The 22,052-nt window shown below is 26.9% G+C and overlaps 1 protein-coding gene and 1 long non-coding RNA gene across 2 annotated transcripts; both read right to left on the reverse strand.

Moving 5' to 3' along the window:
• Positions 1-5,782: 5,782 nt before the first annotated feature.
• CKS (Nucleotide-diphospho-sugar transferases superfamily protein) lies at positions 5,783-11,744 on the reverse strand. Its single transcript, XM_020378038.3, has 8 exons — positions 11,336-11,744; positions 9,768-9,813; positions 9,272-9,358; positions 9,062-9,186; positions 8,631-8,770; positions 8,455-8,506; positions 8,218-8,328; positions 5,783-6,150 (listed from the first exon to the last, which is right to left on the reverse strand). Exons 1-8 carry the CDS (start codon positions 11,612-11,614, stop codon positions 6,058-6,060), a joined length of 933 nt encoding a protein of 310 aa, XP_020233627.1. The 5' UTR covers positions 11,615-11,744; the 3' UTR covers positions 5,783-6,057.
• A 2,384-nt stretch (positions 11,745-14,128) lies between these two features.
• Positions 14,129-15,591, reverse strand: LOC145950808 (uncharacterized). The gene is made up of 2 exons (XR_014428661.1): positions 15,185-15,591; positions 14,129-14,546 (listed from the first exon to the last, which is right to left on the reverse strand). It is a non-coding gene; the product is annotated as an uncharacterized LOC145950808 (long non-coding RNA).
• Between the last annotated feature and the right edge of the window lie 6,461 nt (positions 15,592-22,052).

The following is a 22,052-nucleotide window of genomic DNA, read 5'->3' on the forward strand; positions in this document are numbered from 1 at the left end:
CTAGAAGAAGGAAGAAGAAGATTCAGAAATCTAAAGCTTCTCACTCTACTCTCTTTCTAAGGTCTCTGACAAGTTGAGTTTATGAGCTCGACTCTTAGAAGAAACCTTATATACTTTCTCTCTTAGGGTCAACTAGACCTCAAACCAGAGACTCTCACTATTCATCCAACTCACCTAGGTACAGTGTTACATAACCCAATTTTAATAATTTATTTTCATTATTTTTAATCAAAATTAAAAAATATATTTATTTATTTATTTATATTTAATATAATAAAATATTCATTATTAATGTAGAAAAATATATTATTTTCTTTAATTTATTTTTATATATTTTTATTTTTGAAAAATCTAAATACAAGGAGGGATTTCTATTATGTCGTGATATCCTTTAAGAACAATGATGTGATGAATCAAAATATTTTGTTCAAAATTTTTTTTAACTAGAATACATAAAGGACAATTTTAGAACAAATGAATATTCTTTTAGGAAAAAAAATATAGAGAAAAGATCTTAAAAGAAAACTCTTGTTCTTCGTAAAAACATCTCACAAATTAATCATTTATTTGATTATAAAAAAATAAAAAGATATAAAATAAAAACAATAATTTTACTAATTGGGATATAATAATATTTATATTAGATTTTACTAATTGGTATATAATAATATTTATATTTAGTGCTAATTATATTTTTTTTGTCTTTTATTTTATTTTTTAGATTTACTTTAATTTTTTATCTTTTAAAATTTTATTTTGATATTTTATATCGTAAATTTAGGTCAATTTAGTCCTTTTAAATTTTTTTATTGATTCAAAACTTAAAATTTATTTTATTAGATTCATTTATATCGAATGTTAATTCTTGCAAATGAAAAAACTCAAGCCGAGAAGAGAAAAGAGCAGTGCTTCATACCCTAAATCATTGTATCTATAATTAATCACAAGAATTAAAAATAAATTTTAAATTTTTGATAATTAAAATTATAATAATCAAGTTATTATATCTCATTAAAATTAATATTAATTAGGTATTAAAACCTGTAATTCATAAAATGATTATTTTGAATTTAAATTTAAATTTAAATTTAAAATAATTTCATGAAATAATTAACCTTTTAAAATATCTCAAAAATATACTATAACACCCTCTTTTAGAATATTTTTAATTTTTCTACGTCCATGTGCTTCACTTGAGCAATTTTTTTTTTTATCACCATATTAGGTAGAAATATTATAATAAAATACAGTTAAAAAAAAGAAAGTTGAATGATACAAATGAAACTTATAGACATTATTATACATACATGTTTATCCATGAAAACTATTTTCATATTTGATCTAGGACTTTTATCATTAGCCCATATATTCACAATTCTCACAATCAGCTTTCATGTCTCACTGTTAGTCTGCTATCATTTATCTCCTTCATGCAACTAACTTTCCCAGACATGTTGAATTATGACGCTACATGCACAAAAAAATGAAGGCACTAATAACTTCGAACATACATAGAATAATCACTTGGTAAGTAAAAAACCAACGTTCCTCAGATTGCATTTTCAGAAGAAAATGCACAAATTTACAAACTCAAAAAAGTAGACTTAACCATTTATGATAGAACAAATAGTGCAATGCAAAATGAACATCTTTTAAAAAGTAGACATAAACAGTTGAGGCATTGGCATGTGCAAATCATGTGTTGAGACATAGACATGTTCAAATCATGTGTGCAAATAACTAAAATGCAACACAAACAACAACTTCAACAAATGGTTTTCTGTTAGGTAACTTCAAAAATCTTATTTGGAGAACCAAAGACAGACAGGTTGTTTTTAGAAGAAAAAAGTTGCAAAAATCTAGAAAAGCTTGGTGCAAGGAAGAAGAAATTTGGACAGGAGCAAAATTTGGCAAAAGATGCCACGTGTCTAAGATAAACACTTTTTATTTATTTATTTTAAGATATAGAGATAATCTTTTGAAATCTCAATTCAAATATGTGCCCAAAAAATAGTATAAAAAATATAGCATTTTTATTTAATGTGACACATCTCACTTGTGGTAATCCAATGGATTTGAAAACATGATGAATGAATCACTAACCATCAATTAAATTAAATGGATGAATTGGATTTAATCATTCAATATTATGTTGTGTAATGAATGAATTTGATGAATTTTTTTATAAATAAATTGATTGGATAATAGATGAATGATTCAGAGATATTTTCATTCTCACTTTCTAAGCATTCGTCATAAGTATATCCAAGTTCAAATATGCAAATTCTCTTTTAATCAAGTCCTTTATGGTCTTACACCCTTTTAAAAAAATTAAAATACAACCAAAACCTTTTGATATATTCTATAAGACCAAAGAAATAGTTGTTCTAAGTCTCGCAAAATGATATATAATAAATACACTTAGAATAATGCAAGTTGGGTAGTTGGGATTTGAGTTGAAGTTAATATGGTTTCAGAGTAGTGAGAAACATTGAATTCTCCGTTCTTTCAATTTATACTTAGTTTTCTTGCGAGACATTAGAAACCTTTTTAATATGATAGAACTATTTTTTAAAAATATGAATGTTGGATTCATTATTTGATAGTTTAATTGTTATGAAATGTTGTTTATGTGTGGCAAGTGTTGTTTTCATCTTTAAGTTGACATGGGATCTAAGTTGGTGGAATTTTCTATTTTTGCACATGACAAGCTAACTTAAGGTAAAGTGTTATACTCTCATGTTTACTTTTATGTTAGATATATGATATTTAAGACTGTTTTATCTCATTCTTTTCAGCCTTACAAGGATGTCTAATGATCCTAGGATGATTTTGTAACACTTTAGAGATATTGCTGTAAATAAGTATTTATGATTACTTCAAAAAGATTTATGATTTCAAGAACTAAACATTAATTTTGATATCATGGTAAGATTGACTCAATTTATTATTAGGCCTAAAATAAATTCTAATGTGAAATCTTAATAAAATTTCAAAAGAAGTAATAAAAAAATCAGAAGTCTTATAAAAAAATTAAAACAATATTTTCTCCAACAATATCATAACTATTTATAAATAAAAAAAATACAGTTTTATTATTATTATTATTATTATAATAAACCAACTAATAATAAAATTTGTATAAATATTAATATATATACTATATAATATTTTAGAAACCTAAAATAAGGATTTTCCTCTCTTTATGTTTAGACCGACCTTGATCCAAGATACCTTGTAATCTTCTCTAAATGATATAATAACATAAAGAGTTAAGCCTAACATAGGATATTATCAACTTCATCTTATTGAAGGAGCTCTAATAAAACTTCTGACAAGTAATTAGCTATATAAATAAAATTTTTATTTTTATTTTCTACTCCCACATATATAGATTGACAATTAATTTTCATAAATCACAATATTAGAGCATCTAGACATTAATAGGATATAATAATTTATAAATCAATCATAAAGTGAAGGATCATCACCAATAATTCATTGTTGATCAATTGTCACCAATCATCATCATTATAACAGTTGTCACTTTAATTATTACTAGAATTATCACTATCTTTATCTCAATTATTATTGTCTTTATCATTAAATATTATTATTATTATTATTATTATTATCGTTATTATCATTGTTATTAATATCTTACAATCACTACTATATTTCAAATTATTTCTATCACAACTATCATCGATTAGCATTGCTACTTTTGCCTTGTTGGGATAGAATGGTGAAATTTTTTTAAGTAATCGAAATATGCTCAAGGAATCGTTCGTCAAATCGAAGAAGAGCAGTTATGAGCGGTTCAAGGTAGTTACCCACATTTGCGTGAATAACGGGAGGGTTATAGATTACAAGGGATCAATGGGTAATAGTTGTTCCTCGAAAATTAAAGCCAAGAACCTCAAAGAGATTATTTGAGAATCAAAAGTGTAACATGCAGTTGCGAAAAGTTAAGAACGGTTGAGCGGGGTTACCCACATCATGTAGCATGGAACAGTTGCACATACCACATCAAATCAACGCAAAAGTAACAGTTGCACATACCACATCAAATCAACGCAAAAGTAACCGCTCTTTCCTATTCTCTATAAATAAACAAGGCAAACTCATTCAGAAGGGTCATAAACTTAATACTTTCGCGCTCCCTTGCACCCAATGCCCGCACCCGTGGCTTCCGTGCACGAGATGACTAAATGTGGTTTCTAGACCAACTTTTCCTTTCTTAGCTTAATTTCTTTTTCTTCTTTTAACGTAATTAAGATAGTTTTAATCTAGTTTATTATTTCTATACTATATTGCGATAATTATATATTGTAATCAATGACTCATTTTCAAATTTAAAGATATGGTGATTTGCAAACATATGCGTTGTTTATTCAATTTGTTTTTTCAAATTTAAAGATATGGTGATTTGCAAACATATGCGTTGTTTATTCAATTTGTTTAAGCATATATATCTATGATTTCGATTATATGATATTTATTGAGGAGTTCATAGACATTTTGGTATGTTAAACAACCTCGCAATTCAACCTTAACTAATTTGATGAAAAAAGATATTATTAGAACTACAATATGAAAAAAAAAAATACATCTCGTGTTCCAATAATGCCTAAAACTATGCATATGCCCAGTATCTAAATTGAAAACTTTGAATAATTCAAATAAAAAGGACCCATGAACAGTTTTTTTTTCCAGAAACACGCCTCCATAATTATTATCACTACCACATCCTTGATTGTCACCACCACCATTCCTTCCCTGCTACCACACCACCATCATTCTTATGTTAATATCAATTGTTACTTTCATTTCCATTGAAAACCACCATAGAATTACAGTTTTGCACTCTTATTCTATACACAATCAAACATGAGAATTATGATTTCAAACCCATTCTAATTTAGGCAGAAATGAAATGAAATTTTTAACCCCAAACTACAATTCCAATTCTATGCAACGAGCATACCCTTAGCAATATTAGAATTTAGCTAGCCTAGTAATTAAGGAAGCATACAATGTTTAATCTTTTAAATCGAACTTTAAGCAAATCACTAAAAATTAATTGCCTTAAATAATGGAGGCTATCACTTAAAATAATTGGACTCTGTATTACCTCATAACGTGGAAATATTACGTGAAAACAGGAAAAAGAAAAAAAAAGGATGCAATATTAAAATTAATAAAAAAAAGTATACAAATAATATTATACAAAAAAATAATAATAAACCTTACACACAAAATAATAATAATATATAAGCTAAAATTATTGTATATATTTCACTTCTATAGCATAATAAAAGCTTAAATGAAAGGACATTTAATCCCCTTAAAATTTGTGGCTCAAAGACATAATATCAAATTTGCATAAAAATTTAAATTTGCCTTCATGATTACAATACGTAAAAGAAGATATTAGGCATTCTCAAAAATATAAGTTCACTCTTTAGAAATTATTAGTTATTACAGCATTTTTTTTTTCTGAATTGAATAATATAGTCTTAATACTCTTATTGTCTAGATTACATGAATTTTGAGTATCTCCAATGCCCTCTAAACTACCATGAATCTCCTTCATGATGTGTTAATGTAAACCTTCATTACTAATACACTCCGAGTCCCATTGAAATTCTTTTCTAAGACAAAGATACATACATAGCTCGCAGTATATATGTAATATGTCACTAAAATTTTCGTTCCCTGCATATGTATACTACATATTAATAGTCGTACATGAAACCAAGAAACCAAGTCATACTGCCGATGATTAAGAAAATAACATACATTATAAATAATAAAATAAGTACTATGATGATAACATACATTGCTGTATTAAGAAAATAACATACACTATAAATAATAAAATAAGTACTATGATGATAAAATACATTGCTGTATTAAGAAAATAACATACATTATACATAATAAAACAAGAAGATATATACTAAAAGAAAATAAATAAATAAAACCCTTTTCTATCTGTGATGTAATGTGCTTTATGATTGATTTGCATATGGTTTCATTGCTGTATCTGAGAGTTCAAGACAAGTTCCTCTCACGCATAAAAGATTCTATCTTTCCAACATCTTCAGGAGTGTCAACACCATGGGCCTCATGATCAACTTTTATCACCTACAGCAGAAAATAAAAATTAACATTTTTATAAAGTGCACAATAATGATATAAATAACTTATCCCACATCAGAACAGATGGTTAAAGCCTTCAGTTATCAACTACGAGTAGTCTCATAATAATTTTTCAGTAATGAGTAGTAGCTATAATCTTGAGTCTTGAAGTAAATGTTACTTAAATTTAGAAGAACATCTTATAAATAGTCGTTTTTTATTCCATTGCATTTATAATGATGAATTTAAGTGGAACTATGCGATTTTTCTTATTTCACATTTTAATGTGAATTCCTATCTCAGAGAGAACCTGGAAATCCATTACTTTTGTGTAGAATGAGGCTGGCAATGAACCTACTAAAGGAACTCAAAATTAATTCAACACTCAATATGTTAATTAGCTAGAAAAACTTGGTTTATGATCCAAATAAGTTAAACTTGAGTTGAAAAACTTGGTTTATGATCCAAATAAGTTAAACTTGAGTTAAAAACTAAGGCTGTTAATTAAATGACAGAACTTGAACAACTACAGTTCAATTCGTAATGTGTATGAACTAAGGTGAGAAATGAGTGTAGGAAGAATAAACCTTGTCCCTAGAATTAAAATGGATGGTCAACATCAGATTTAACTAAAATAATCTTTCATCATCGATGTACGATTGTATGACCAAGATTAATTCCTCTTATCTCTCCCAATAAATATGCCTCCAATATATAAAGAGACACAAAAAAATAAAATATAATAAAAGCACAAGTACAATTGATGATAATTATCTAAATTATCTTTTGTTCATGCAACTTAGCTCGTGAGGTAAATCATATCATTTGTAAACCTATATCGAGCTGAACTTGAGCTAAAACAGTGGTTCATATAAAACTCAACTAGGTTCCAAATTGAACCAATTCTTGTGGACTCAAATCGAGTTGAGATAAGAACGACTTGACTCATTTCCAAGTTCCAGCAGTAGTAGAACACATCCAAAAACCATGTTTTGGATGCTATAATCAGCAAACTATTCGACTTGAGAATAATTTCAATATTACCGCAGTGCAGAGGAACATGACAGTGATAATAAAACATCTGTTAGGAAACCCCTATTCAGAGGGTCTATGTTAGGAGAAATAGGGGATCAAATCCAAGGCATTACAACATTACGACAGAAAGTCTGTTATGATAATTTGTATAAACAGATTTACAAAGAAAAGTAGGACAAGGGGGGAAGGCTGCCCAAGAATAACTAGGACCATGATTTTCTGTAAGTGAGAAGGTAGTGTGGAAGTGGAGAGTTAGTTACAGAGACAGCATAAGACTAATCTGTTATATAGGCAAGAGGAGAGAGGAAAAGGGTATTGAGAATCTTTAGGGGTTAGAGAATCATCTCTATGCTTGGGAGCTTCTGCTCTTGTGATTTCTTTTTCTTTAAAACACATTACAGTAAAAGGTCTATTTCAATAAACTTCTCTAAAAGCATTTCTAGGAGAAAAAAATAGAAAAAAAAAATCAAAATAAACTTCTTCATAAGTTAAAATTAGCTAATGCATAAGTTAAAAATAAGACTTTGAAAAAACTAATAAGATAAAACTTTTACAAATTAGCTTATGAATAAGTCATTTTTAACTTGTGAAAAAGTTCATTTCAATTTTTCTTTCTATTTTACTCTTCTTAAAGTAATTATGGAGAAGTTTATACAAACAGAGCAAAAATTACTTTTACTGATTGCAGTTTCTATCATATACTGTTACAATGCCTCAGGGATTTGAATTTGACACCCTGCTACTCTCCTATTTCTCCTAACATGGACCCTCTTAATAGGGGGTGTCCTAACTGTCACCAAGTGTTCGGTTCAATAGTCACTGACCAGACAACTTTATCAGAGAACCTGAATTTACGATGGTTTTGGACTACTTACATCTAACACTATGTTGGCAACCAGACCTTATACTTGGATTTGAAGGCTATTTGATTATCATTAAGAGATTATATAAGATCAATTTAGAATAATCAAGTAAGAAACTTGTAAGTCAGTGGGATAAAGATAAAATAACAAGGGCATATATAAATAACTCAGGTACCTTCATCTTGTAGCCATTCTCAAGGACTTTAAGCTGCTCCAAATCCTCCTCAAGTTGCAATGGAGTAGGTTGAAGATCAGGGTATATCTTCAGAAACTTCGTATCATAGCTCTGGCAGATGTGTAGGCAGAAAAATATTAACTCACAATGAAGCAAATAATGTTAATAGACAAACGAACAATAAGCAATGTTTGTCATCATAAACATGGCCAATTAAAAAGAACTTAAAATTAGTACCTGAATCCCAAGATGAAGCAAATACGGGAATTGTTGATTGACCTTCCCTGACCTACAGTATATATGCAAGCATTTGTTTAGTTTCAAAAAAAATATGTACACAATATCACAAAATATTTTGTGAATGAAGTAACAATTAACATTGAAAATATGAACTTAAATTATTTCTAACTTACTTGTTGAACGGGATTAATCCTCGTGAAAAATAGATGGCATAACCACGATTATCTACCACACATTTCACCCTATTTGGATCATGTGCATCTTCAGGCTTTAAAGATGTGACTGCAGTGCTGAACACTGCATCTGGAGCTGCCTGTAAGGATCAGTATAGATGGTATAAGGGAATAATATTCAGAGATATGCAGTAATATTTCCTTTTGTGCATTAAGTTACAATACTTCAATGTAAAAAATTTCAAGACAACCTGATGCTGTTTTAAACGAGTGTTTGGAAGAATTTAGTCACCATTTTGTTCAGAATAAAAATGCACATAATGATGACATACAGCCTAAAGCAGGAAGTTAATAATTTCTTTGCTAATAAAACTCAATATTTGCATGAATAAGTTTAAACAGAAAAAAAAAAACAAAAAAAAAATTCTTACCTGCAAAGCTTTAACAATACCATCTATTATCTCAGGTTCAACAAGTGGCTCATCACCCTGAATGTTCACAACAATATCATATTTTTTCCCAAGCTTTTGTAGGGCTTCATTGCAGCGCTCAGTACCTATCTAGCAAAATAAAGAGTATGAAACATTGTGAAGAAAACAGCTTGGAATGGCTACAATACAATAAGCAACTAATTTGCTTACCATTTCTGCAGGATTCTGATGTCATTATAACATCAGCTCCAAATTGTCGACAGCAGTCAGCAATCTTTTCGTCATCAGTTGCCACAACTAGAACCAGAGAAAATGACCAATCAGACATCAAAGAAGCTACCTAGATGTGCAAATGCATTTACACGTTGACCATATTGCAAAATCATTTATTACTTTATTTTCTTGAATATGGAGCACCAGATGACATGCATACAGAATGCATTAAGATTTACCTATATCACAAACCAAACCAAATCATGATGTTCTTTAAGTTAGTTTGCCTAGAAATTCAGAAAAGAATGCAATGCAAAGGTGATAGATCTCAAAAACATTGAGAATTTATTGACTTCAAAAGACCAACAAGAGGTTTTCCATGCATAGACATATATGCAGAAACAGTAAAATATGAAATGAATTTACTTGTCCTTTTGCAGGACGTGATTATGAACAAATCCAGATTGTAGGAAGATCATGTGGATAAACTTACCGACATGATCCAATGTAGCAGCCAGCTTTGCCCTTTCCCATGTTCTCTGTAAGATTTGTCCCAAAGTAGGTAAAATACATCATAATTTGACCATTAGAGACCATAAATTAAAAGCAGGCGCTGGGAATACTTTACTATAACACCAACAAGTCAACTGAAAATGTCTATTGAACTGTATATTGAACAAAGTACTTAGCTAGTTGTGAGAGAAATCAAGTTCCATAGTTGAGAGATGTATAAAAATGTTTCATATTTTCTCATTGAAGATCTGTTTGGATAAACTTCTCAATAGACACTTGTAAAAGAAGAAAATAAAAAGCAAAATGAATCGCACACTTCTTTCATAAGTTAAAATCAACTAATGTGCCTTGGCTTTTGGAGAAGTTAGATGAGGAGATTCCTATAAAAGTTAGAGTGAATAAGTTGATTTTAATTTATAAGAGAAATTTAATTCTTTTTACTGCTTTTTTCTTCATATAAGTACTTATAGAAAGGTTTATCCTAACAGGTCTAACACAATGAGATTCAGCATAATACAAAATTGCCACTCTTACAGGGCTTACACTTAACACACTTATTTTAAAGTAGCTAGAGAAGAGTGAGTTGACCATGGTAGCTCTGCAGTTATCAATAGTCTTGATTAGCCTATTAACTGTTATTAAAATCAATGAAGCTTAGTTATGGAAAAAAGACTAAAGAAACTATACAGCCTGCAAAGAGAGGTCCAAAGCTTACCTAGCTTACACAAAGATGTCATAGGCTTAAACCCATCACCACCAAAACTTCAACACACAGTTCCTTATTTTTAAGCATGAAACCACACATTTTAAGGCAACTAGAAGGAAAAAGAATTACATTCCAAATTCCTACATCTCAATAGAAAAAGCCCGTTGATTGAATCACCACTACCATGTGAACTAACTGAACATATAAGTCCAACAATCACGTTTACAGAAGAGAAAAACACGGGTCACAAACTCGCATGTCATAGGCGGACCTGTGTTGTATTGAGGTTAAGCTTTGCAAATGCACCCCTCACTCTCAGAAAATTATAAACATTTATTTATAGTTTTTGCATTTTCCCCTCATATTTCCACATAATTGAACTCAGGGACTCCAATTTGTTATTCTGTTATTAAACTTTGTCTTCTTCAACTAGCATTTTCTTGCTTTTTGTTTCACATTCAACCCTCCAAGTACTTTCACTTTACACTCAATTAGATTTTTCATTTTATTTCACATTTCATTTCTTTTTATGACAATAATTATCACTCATCCATTTCAAAATAAGTGTCCCCTAAGTAATTTTACAAAACCTAAGAAAAACTAATAAATAGATAAAAAAAAAATATTAAATTTACAATAAATTGCCTCACTATGTCAGCAATAAAGCCTAGGCCCTTATTATTACCATTAACATTAACAAAAACTGATCCTTTACCCTCTCTCAAATTTTATTCATTTCTAACACTAACACGAAAAGCTAAATTTAAAACAAAAAATCACTTTGAACTTTACAATATATATATAAAAAAAAAATTGAAATAATAACAGAAAATTAAAAGGACCTGGATCATGGGCTTGCCAAGGATTTCAACGAGAGGCTTTCCCTGGAAGCGAGACGAAGCGTATCGGGCGGGTATGATACCGACGACCCGACTCCGAAACTTGTTGAATCGGGTCATGTAGGCGCGTGCACCCACCGCCGCTGCAATCGCAACCCCAGCCACAATGCCATGGATGATCCAGGTCTTCGCGTTGTTGGGAGAACCAAACGACGACGTAGAAGAAGAAGAAGAAGAAGAAGAAGAAGAAGAAGATGAGGAGGGTGAGGAACAAATTGCCATGATCCAAACAAGAGGATAAAAGGAAGGAAGATGAGAATGTTTGGGGAGTGGGGACCCAAACGAAATCGGTGACGTTATCGAATTTCAGACAATCAATTATTGCATCTATCTGCGCTCCGCAGATCTACCTTGCCTACAATCCTGTGTTTGACTTTTTGCAATTTTATTTAATGATTTTTTTTTTTCTTATGAATATCATTCGAACAATATTTTAAAGTTGATTATTAAGAACTAATTTATATTTATAAGTATGATTTTTGCTGGTTATATATTATTGAAAATCAAATCTAAAAAGCATAAATTAATATTTAATTATCTATTTTAAAACATTGCATAATTATGTCTATGAATAAGAAATAATAAAAATAGTAAAGAAAAATATATTAATAATAATAAAAGTTACCTAATTGAATAACACAAAATATAATATAAATATTTGTGTTAGTTTGATTATGATATATTATTTATATTAGATCAAATTATCTAATGTATTCATATTAAAAAAGTAATTAATTTAGTCAAGAATAATAAATTTAGACAAAAATATATTTTTCGTTCCTTATATTATTTATTAGTGTTAATTTAGTCTCATTTCAATTAATTGAATCAATTTAGTCTCACTTTAATTAATATTTAATGGATGTGACACAATAGATGTGACACGTGTCATGTCATGTGTCATGTTATCATGTCACATGGCATGACATCATGCTCTGTGACATGGACATAACACGTGGCATGTCATCATGTCATGTCATCATGTCACATGTCATGACACATGTCAAATCTCTTAAGTATTTAAACAGAGGAAATGAAAGGTCAAATATTAAGATACATTTTAAAGATGTGGGACTAAATTAATTCAATTAATTAAAGTGAAACTAAATTAACACTAATAAATAATATAAGGAACGAAAAATGTATTTTTGCCTAAATTTATCTTATTTATATTTATTTTTGTTCCTATATATAAGATTCCCATTAGATAAGAAAAGTAATCAATCTAGTTGATAACAATAAATAAATTCTTATATATTAAACATGAATTTCTATATTACATAAGTGTTTTTAGAAGTTTTAGAGGGTTTGTAGAGATGTTTTACTTTCTTATCTAATTTGATTTTTTTTATCATAATTATTTATCAATTAAATATTAATTTTTTAAAATAAATTATTAATAAATAAAAAATAATTTATAATAAATTTAATATATAATTTATATGTTTAAAAATATTTGTGTATACTTATTTTAAATATAATTTATATATTCAAATATAGTATTTTTATGTATAATCTATTATAAATTTTAATTATATTATATATAATGAACATGTTTGTGCTTTTTACGAACTAAAATACTAGTTTGTCTTATTTTTGCATTTTCTCTCCTAATTATTACCCACCGCCCTTTTAATCAATTAGAGTTCATACTCTATATTACTTCTTTCTCATAGAACGCTAGACTTTTAAAGAGTCTATAACTTAATTAGGGATATTTTAGCCTAAAAATAATTATTACATTAAATATTATGAATTGAGTCTTATATAAAGGAATAAACAATTGTTCGAAGTTGAGTCATATAAAGAAGAATGGAAGTAGTATTTTTTTTCTTCTAAAACTACGCTTATACTACTCTTTCTTAACTAATAATTATATATTCGGCTAAACGACCATTGTGGTGCACTTTTAGAAACTTATTACTAAAATGGGGCTGTTTTGAAACATTTTACACCTTTGGGGCTCTTTCACTGGATGTCGCTATAGGCCATAGCGACACCCATGACACGTGGTTTTTTTTTTTTTTGGCTTGGTTGGGCTGGATCAGTGTCGCTATCAGCTGGCCCACCACAACTGATGGGCTTAAAAAAATTATGTAGCCCATAGCGACACTGGGTAAACAAAAAAAGGAAAATAATAATAATGTAAAATAAATATAATAAAGTGAACTATTTATTATATAATTATAAAAAGAAAATTAAGTTTTAAAAAAACGTAATTTTAAAATAAATAAAATGTATTTTTTTAACACAGGCGCTGTGGCCCATAGCACCTGAGTGGAGCTATGGGCCATAGCGCCCCAATTTAAATTTTTTTTTATTTTTTGTTTTTAAATTATTTTATACAATTTATTACTTATTTTTTAAAATTAACATTTTTTTGTTATTTCAATATTTTTTTCCCTTTTACTCGTTATTTTTTTTTTCTAAATTTGTAAAAAAAATTATATTATAAAAAATATTAGCTATATTTTTATAACTGGCGCTATGGGCCATAGCGCCTGAGTGGAGCTATGGGCCATAGCGCCCCAATATTTTTTTTTTCGTTTTTAAATTATTTTTTATATTATATTACTTATTTTTTAAAATTTACATTTTTTTCTTATTTTAATCCTTTTTTCCCTTTTATCCGTTATTTTTCAATAAATTTCTAAATAAATTTTATAACGCCTAATAGTATTAATATTAACCCCAATAATAAATATATATAAATACACACACACACACACATATATATATATAGCTAAAAGAACACATGGATAATAATATTATACATTATATCATATCATAAGTACTTATCATTACAATATTTTACAAAACGCGCGTAGTTGTTTTTCTTACCTATATAATACAGACTATTTCAAGCTTATTTACACATCATAGTGTTTATTTTTCTACTTCCATAATAATTACATAGGTGGTTGGAACAGATTCACTATGGGGTTCACATGGTTCGCAGGTGGTAAAAAGAAGGTGACTATTATAGGACCATAGATTACGGTAGGGATTTCTTGATTCGGGGAGAAGTAAAGCTTGACACTGCTACTCCATTGAAGGTGACTGTGTTTGCCACCGCATCCACACTCCACGTAGTCCCGGAAAATATAGCAGAAATAATTGAAGGAAAAAGAGCAGGGATCGCTGGCACATCCATCTATATTTATTTAATTTAAATTTTTCCAAAACAAGAAATAAGGAGTGAGAACACTTATTAAATAAATATTTTTAATTAAACAAAGAACAAGATTATATGTAATAACATAAAAATTAAATAATAAAATTTGAATCATTTTAATAGTGACTAGTCAGGATAAATGAGCATTATTGTAGTACCAACCAAATGTCAACAAAATATTTTACCATGAATGATTACTCATTTAAATCCCCAAGGTCAAACCTCCAGCTATAAATAATTCAAACTTTATCTTCTATGGCCATAGAGCAATATTTATTTTTAAAACGAGTCAAATATATTTTAACAACATTATATTATAATCAATTTAAAAATAATAACGCTAAATAAATTTGAGAATTTATCATTATTTAATCTTTAATTAAATAACATATACGTAATTAAAATATATTAAGAGCACCAATAATAATGATAATTATTACAGAATAAATAAACAATATGAACATATTAATAATTATTATGAATAATAAAAAACATAAAATAAGCAAATAAATGAGGTTAGGGGCACCTCACTAGATAAATGTATCAAGAAAATAACATAAATAAATAACATAATAGTAAATAAAATTTTAAAGAAACAAGGTTCTCCTCCCCCTTACCTTGAAATGCACACTTATCATAATTTTATTATCTTACGCTGCGGTTTTCTCTTCCCTTTGCACGTACTATTACTTTCTCCTTCTATTTTTTTTTTTACGTTCTCTTCTCTTGCTGTTTGTTCAAACGGATGTTACTATTTATAAGGGGTTCTCTTCTCTTGCTGTCTGTTCAAACGGATGTTACTATTTATAGGGGGTGATTTTTACTTTGATTACGTAAGGAAGTGCGTAAGAGAATATTTACTTGAAGATAAATCTTCAAGCATTTATTAAGTTGCTATCCACTCTGCAGATTTAGATAACGTGTACAAGTGTTGCAAAGGAATATTTGATAAAGGCATACCACGTAAGCACCTGGGCTTCTTCAATTCACTGCATATATATAAATTCACTGCACAGGTATATATCTGCTGCCACGTAACTGCGTAAATCCACTGCACCTACGTAAGCCATTTTACTTCGCTCATCACTCACTTACATAATACTCACATACGTAATAAGGTTCACAGTACACGTTTCATTCCTCTCTCCCACTTTCACATAATTATTTATTAAATAAACATGTAATTTATATTAAATAATTTGTTATGTTATTATAATATTATAAATATCTATAATATCATATATATATATATATATATATATATATATATATATATATATATTTAATGATTAAAATATTATTCTAAAAAAAATATATGAATTATAACTATTTCTAAAAATAATAATATAACCAATTTTATTTATTTTTAAATAATGTAATTGAAATTTAAAAGAAGTATTATTTTAAGAATATATATATATATACATAATATTAATAATGTTGTATTACAAATCTAGAATATTACAAATTTAATATTTAAAAAATATTAGCTATATTTTTATAACTGACGCTATGGGCCATAGCGCCTAAGTGGAGCTATGGGCCATAGCGCCCCAATATTTTTTTTTTCGTTTTTAAATTATTTTTTATATTATATTACTTATTTTTTAAAATTTACAATTTTTTCTTATTTCAATCCTTTTTTTCCCTTTTATCCGTTATTTTTTTATAAATTTCTAAACAAAAATTATATTTAAAAAATATTAGATATATTTTTAAAACTGGAGCTATGGCCCATAGCGACTTCAGTTTTTTAAAATTTTTATTAAATAATTTATGTAGATGTCGCTATAGGTGATGTAGACTGTTGCAGTATATATACCCCCCCTGCGTTCTGGTAAATCACATCGATATCTCTACTTCATTTGTTGTTTTTGTTACTGTATTTGTTATTTATCGACTAAATCAGTCTGATTGGTTCTTTGTTGCTGTTTAGTTGAGTTTTAAATTCTTATTTATGATTGAAATTTATTGTAGTTTAAATAAGTTGTATGTATTTGTACTAATATTTGAATTTTATTTAAGATATTATGGATCAAATTATAGCTTATATTTACACTGGAAGGATGTATGAAAGTCCAGAAGGTGTAACATTTGAGGGACCAAAAAAAGGGATGTATATTAAGCGAGGTTTAACTTTGGATTTATTAAAGAGAAGGATTCACAACAAATTTCATCTTAAGTCAAATCAAGTTATATTATCTGTAACTTACAGATTTGTTGTTTCACAGCATGATGAGAACAGATATTTTTCATTGGAATTGAGTGACGATGATGATGTACAATGCATGATAGAAGGTTTTATCGGTCAGAATGTGATGCCAATAATGGAATTACATGCTGAAATAAGTAACTCAGAATCTTCTACAATTTCGTTAGAAAATTTGTCAATTGAACGATCACCGGTGATGACAAGAGACGAAGATGAAGATGACGAAGATGAAGATGACGAAGATGATGAAGACTATCATGTTTCATTGTCATATGAAAGCATTGATGAATCAAATGAAGATGAAATAGAAAATTGTGAAGCATCTGATAGTGACGTGGAGTCAGATGCTATTGTTCAAAGTCCAATGGTTGAACCAATTTCAATGTATCCATCTACTGAAGGTAACTTTTGAAAATTAAATTTCTCAATAATTTATGTTATTGTATTGACAAATTTAGTTTAAATTTTAATTGTCTAAAATTTGTATTATTCGTTTAAAAAATTTAGTTTAAATTTACATTATTTAATTTTATATATTTACTATGATTAAATTAGGTGGAAGTCAATTTTGGGGTAATTTACCTCACTACACTAATATCAATTGGAGTCATCCAGATGAAGAAGAAATCCCAGGCATGGATGTGGCTAATAATTGGTCTATTGGCGAAGATTTATATGTTGGATTGGAGTTTGAGAATAAAGATGCAGTAAAAAATGCAGTAAAGCAAAATGCAATGAGAATGCATCAGAGTTTTTATGTGGTTGAATCGAAAACGACAAAGTGGGTTGTTAGATGTCCAAATGCGCATGATGGATGTGGATGGTACCACTACAAGAAAATTCGGTATTTCAGACGGCAAAAATCCGTGGGAAATGCCCAAAATCCGTGGGTAATGAGGCATTTCCGACGGATTACCGACGGACACTAATCCGTCGGTAAATTGGTCGTCTGAAATTTACCCACGGATTTTAAATCCGTGGGAAATTACCCTAAAATTACAATTTTTTTTAATTTTAATAAATTTATTAATGTAATAACCCTCATATTTGGCCTCTCAAGGGTTCTATTTCACGATATTTCATTATTTAGTGTATTTTATCCTTACTTGTGCAATTTCTGGGAAACTTCCCAGAAGGTCACCCATCCCTGTACTACTCCAGGTCAAGCACGCTTAACTGTGAAGTTCTTATGAGTAAGCTACCGAAATGTATATGTATGTTGTCAGTATAACTTGTACAAATTAATTTATTTAAGTCATTCTCAAATATACAATCTCATATTTGTACTATAATAATAATATATAATAATTGTATATTACAAATAATAATAATTAATAATAATAATATATTTAATTATTATTTATTTATATGTACTTACTTTTATAATTAACGTCTACTTTTTTTTATTTAAAATTATAATTTAAATTATTTAATTTATAATTTATAATGATAATATAATTTAAAAAATTATAAATATTTATTTAATACATACTTATAAATTAAATTTTAATATTTTAAATAAATTATTAATTAATTTAATATATTTATTTACCTTAAATCAAACATATAAAATTCAAAAAATGTATTTATCCTTGTTTCTTTTTCTTCTAATTATCAACTATTAATAAAATACTAACTTAAAATCTTATCTAATTATATATAATATTCTCATATCAAATTTAAAATCAGATATTAGTTATACAAAAATATTAAGATCATATAGTAAAATCAGATATTAATTATACAAAAATATTAAGATCATATAGTAAATTGTCAATAAGATTTTAGTTAAATAATTTAAAATAATTAATGTTTCAATTATATTGTTAATTCACAAATAATTTATTCCAAAACTAATTAATTTTTTATATTAATTATTAGTAAAATTTAGTAACTTTTAATTTAACAATTAATTAGATCGATAAAATTCAACACACGCCATGAGTTACTAAGCGGAATAACTTTACCAAAGAGTTATTTTATAAGTTATCTTAAATCAAACATATAAAATTCAAAAAATGTATTTATCCTTGTTTTATTTTTTAATTATCAACTATTAATAAAATACTAACTTAAAATCTTATCTAATAATATCATAATATTTTCATATCAAATTTAAAACCAGTTCTTACATTTTCGACAAATATAAATTTGTCTGAAATATTTCATCAATAATATAGCTTTTCCTACAAAAAATTTTCTCATCGAAAATATAAATTTTTCAACATATTTAATTTTGTTTTATAAGAAATCATCTTCGATTAATATAACATTTTGTATATATGATTTAAGAGTAAAATATTTTTAATTTAACGGTTGAATTTACAAAATTCACATTTAATATAAAGTTATACGTCATCTTGTAACTGATTTTGTCTAAAAAATAATAGATAATCATACCCTTAAATGATTTTTATTTTATATATTCTAATTTTATTTGTAATAATATGATTATATATTTAAATAATTTAATTTTAATAATTTTTTAAGTATATTTTTGTCTTTTCACTTAAAATATTTGAATTTCCGTATTTTAATTTGAATTAGTTTTTAAGTATATTTTTGTCTTTTTGTCTTAAATTTTTGAATTTCTATATTGTAATTTAAATAATTTTTTATTTCTATTATTTATTAATTCTTTTCTTTTTTAATGTTTTATAACATTATTAAAATTTTATAATTTTAATCTCTCTAATTTTATCTTACTTTTTATTTTATAAATATAATTTAGATTATTCATTTTATAATTAAATTAATTTTTTTAAATTTTTTATGAGTTTACATTCTAAGAATGTATTGAAACTCCTCAATTTTGAATTTAAAAAAAAAATAATTTTTCACAGAATTTCTCACGGATTTCCCACGGATTTATCCATGGGTAATTTCCCATGGATAAATCCGTGGGAAATCCGTGGGAAATTCTATGAAAAATTATTTTTTTTAAATTCAAAATTTTATTAAATAATTATCCTATTTAAAGATATTAAATCAATCATAATTATGTAAATCAAAACAAATTCATTCATACAAAATAAAATGTCATACATAACAAATAAAGTTTAGGAGTTCAAATTTAAAAATAACATATAGTACGATTAGTAGTAAAATTATAACATAATGTCTAATAATCAGAATATCCATGTTGTTGCTATCTAATAATCAAATATTGAAGAATTTCAATACATTCTTAGAATGTAAACTCATAAAAATTTAAAAAATTTAATTTAATTATAAAATGAATAATCCAAATTATATTTATAAAATAAAAAGTAAGATAAAATTAGAGAGATTAAAATTATAAAATTTTATTAATGTTATAAAATATTTAAAATGAAAAGAATTAATAAATAATAGAAATAAAAATTATTAAAATTAAAATATAGAAATTCAAAAATTTATGACAAAAAGACAAAAATATACTTAAAAAATAATTCAAATTAAAATATAGAAATTCAAATATTTTAAGTGAAAAGACAAAAATATATTTAAAAAATTATTAAAATTAAACTATTTAAATATATAATCATATTATTACAAATAAAATTAGACAAAATCAGTTACAAGATGACGTATATTTCCCTTTATCTATTACTATAGATAATCAAATAACTATATATTTAACTATTTTTCTTCTATTCATTTTCTCTGTCTTTATCTCTACTTTCTATATATAGATTCATTGAAGTTTTAAATACTCATATTTATACTCGTTACTTTGTATTTTACTGATTTACTTAAATATAAAATTCAGAAATCAATAAAATGTAAATTTAAGAAATTACTACAACTTAAAGAGATTTTTAAATCAATCAGTTATTAGGAACAAAAATAATTATTTAGTGTAATTATTTTAACTTTAATCTTTTAAGTTTTAAATAAAGAAGATTTAATCTAGAAAAAATTTCATTAACCCATACTTGAAGTTTTTCTCAATAACGTCATACATATATCTCTTCTCAAATTTTTAAGTGAGTATTAATTTTCTTATTTATTTATTTAAGAGGCACATACAACTACTTATATAAGATAATACTATTTATATACTATTAAGAGAAAATAATTTATTAATACAAATATCAATAATTAAATGAGATTTGATCTCTTATTTCATTATTTCAACTTTTTTGAAATTTATTTTAAATATCATGCACACTGTGATTTAAAAAAATATATTAAATTTAAGTAATAATTTTAAAAATGAATTGAAAAAAATCTTATTTTCAAAATTGAAGATCAATGAAAGTTTTCATCAAAATGACATATTGGATGTAATTTAGAAATAAATGATAGATACATATATATGATTTGCAGAACATAATTTAACTTTTTCCCCCTTATTTAATTAATAACGTTATTTTTAAAGAGATGAGTGATTTTTAAAAATTAAAGAAAAGATGTGTTATTCTTAAATTTGAACGTCATGTGTTGGTATTTTTCAAGATAAGTAATAAAAAACACATTTACGCTAATTAGTTTATAATTTATAATAACCTAAACATATAATTATATATAGGTAATATAAGTCATACCTCACACACTTTGATTTATATTTATCTTATTTATATTTTGAAAACACCCATATAATAATGAAAACATTATATAGTGGATTGTTGTGTGTATTGATGCGATTAAGATTGGTTGCATTTGAAAAATAATTGGCTTAAATTTTATTTAATAATTTTAGACGTGGGAAACTCCGTCAGAAATTTCAGACGGATTTTAATCCGTGGGAAACTTCGTCAAAAATTTTAGACAGATTTAAATCCGTGGGAAATTCCGTCGAAAATTTCAGACGGATATAAATCCGTCAGAAATTCCGTCAGAAATTTCCCACGGATTTAAATCCGTCGGAAATTCCTTCATGTAAAAATCTGTGGGAAATTCCGTCGGAAATTTGCCACGAATTTAAATCCGTGGGAAATTTCCGACGGATTTTGGTCCGTGGGAAATAATCCGTGGGAAATTTGACTTTTTTTTGTAGTGTACATGAGAGCTATTGAGTCAAAGAAATCTGACAAGTGGAAAGTGACTTAATGGGGTGGACGTCATACATGTTTGAACATGTCTTTGTCACAAGATCATAATAAGTTAGATTCTGAGCTAATTGCATCATTTATACAAGGTAAGTTCTGCAACTGCAACTTATAATATTATATTAATAATAATTTATATCACTGATTTTGAATATTTAATATGTAGGAATGGTTAACCAAGATCCAGCAATCAAGATTAGCCTTATCCAAGAGAGAATAACATCTCAAACTGGGTTTAAG

Source organism: Cajanus cajan, chromosome 8, assembly GCF_000230855.2.
Source record: "Cajanus cajan strain Asha chromosome 8, NIPB_CcT2T_4, whole genome shotgun sequence".
Lineage (NCBI taxonomy): Eukaryota > Viridiplantae > Streptophyta > Magnoliopsida > Fabales > Fabaceae > Cajanus > Cajanus cajan.

Coding starts and splice junctions, on each gene's coding strand:
- CKS (XM_020378038.3), bottom strand. CDS start 11,614: ATGGCAATTTGTTCCTCACCCTCCTCATCTTCTTCTTCTTCTTCTTCT. Junction 9,187..9,271: donor ATCAGAATCCTGCAGAAATG/GTAAGCAAATTA, acceptor TTTGCTAGATAG/GTACTGAGCGCTGCAATGAA. Junction 6,151..8,217: donor AGAATGGCTACAAGATGAAG/GTACCTGAGTTA, acceptor TTTCTGCTGTAG/GTGATAAAAGTTGATCATGA.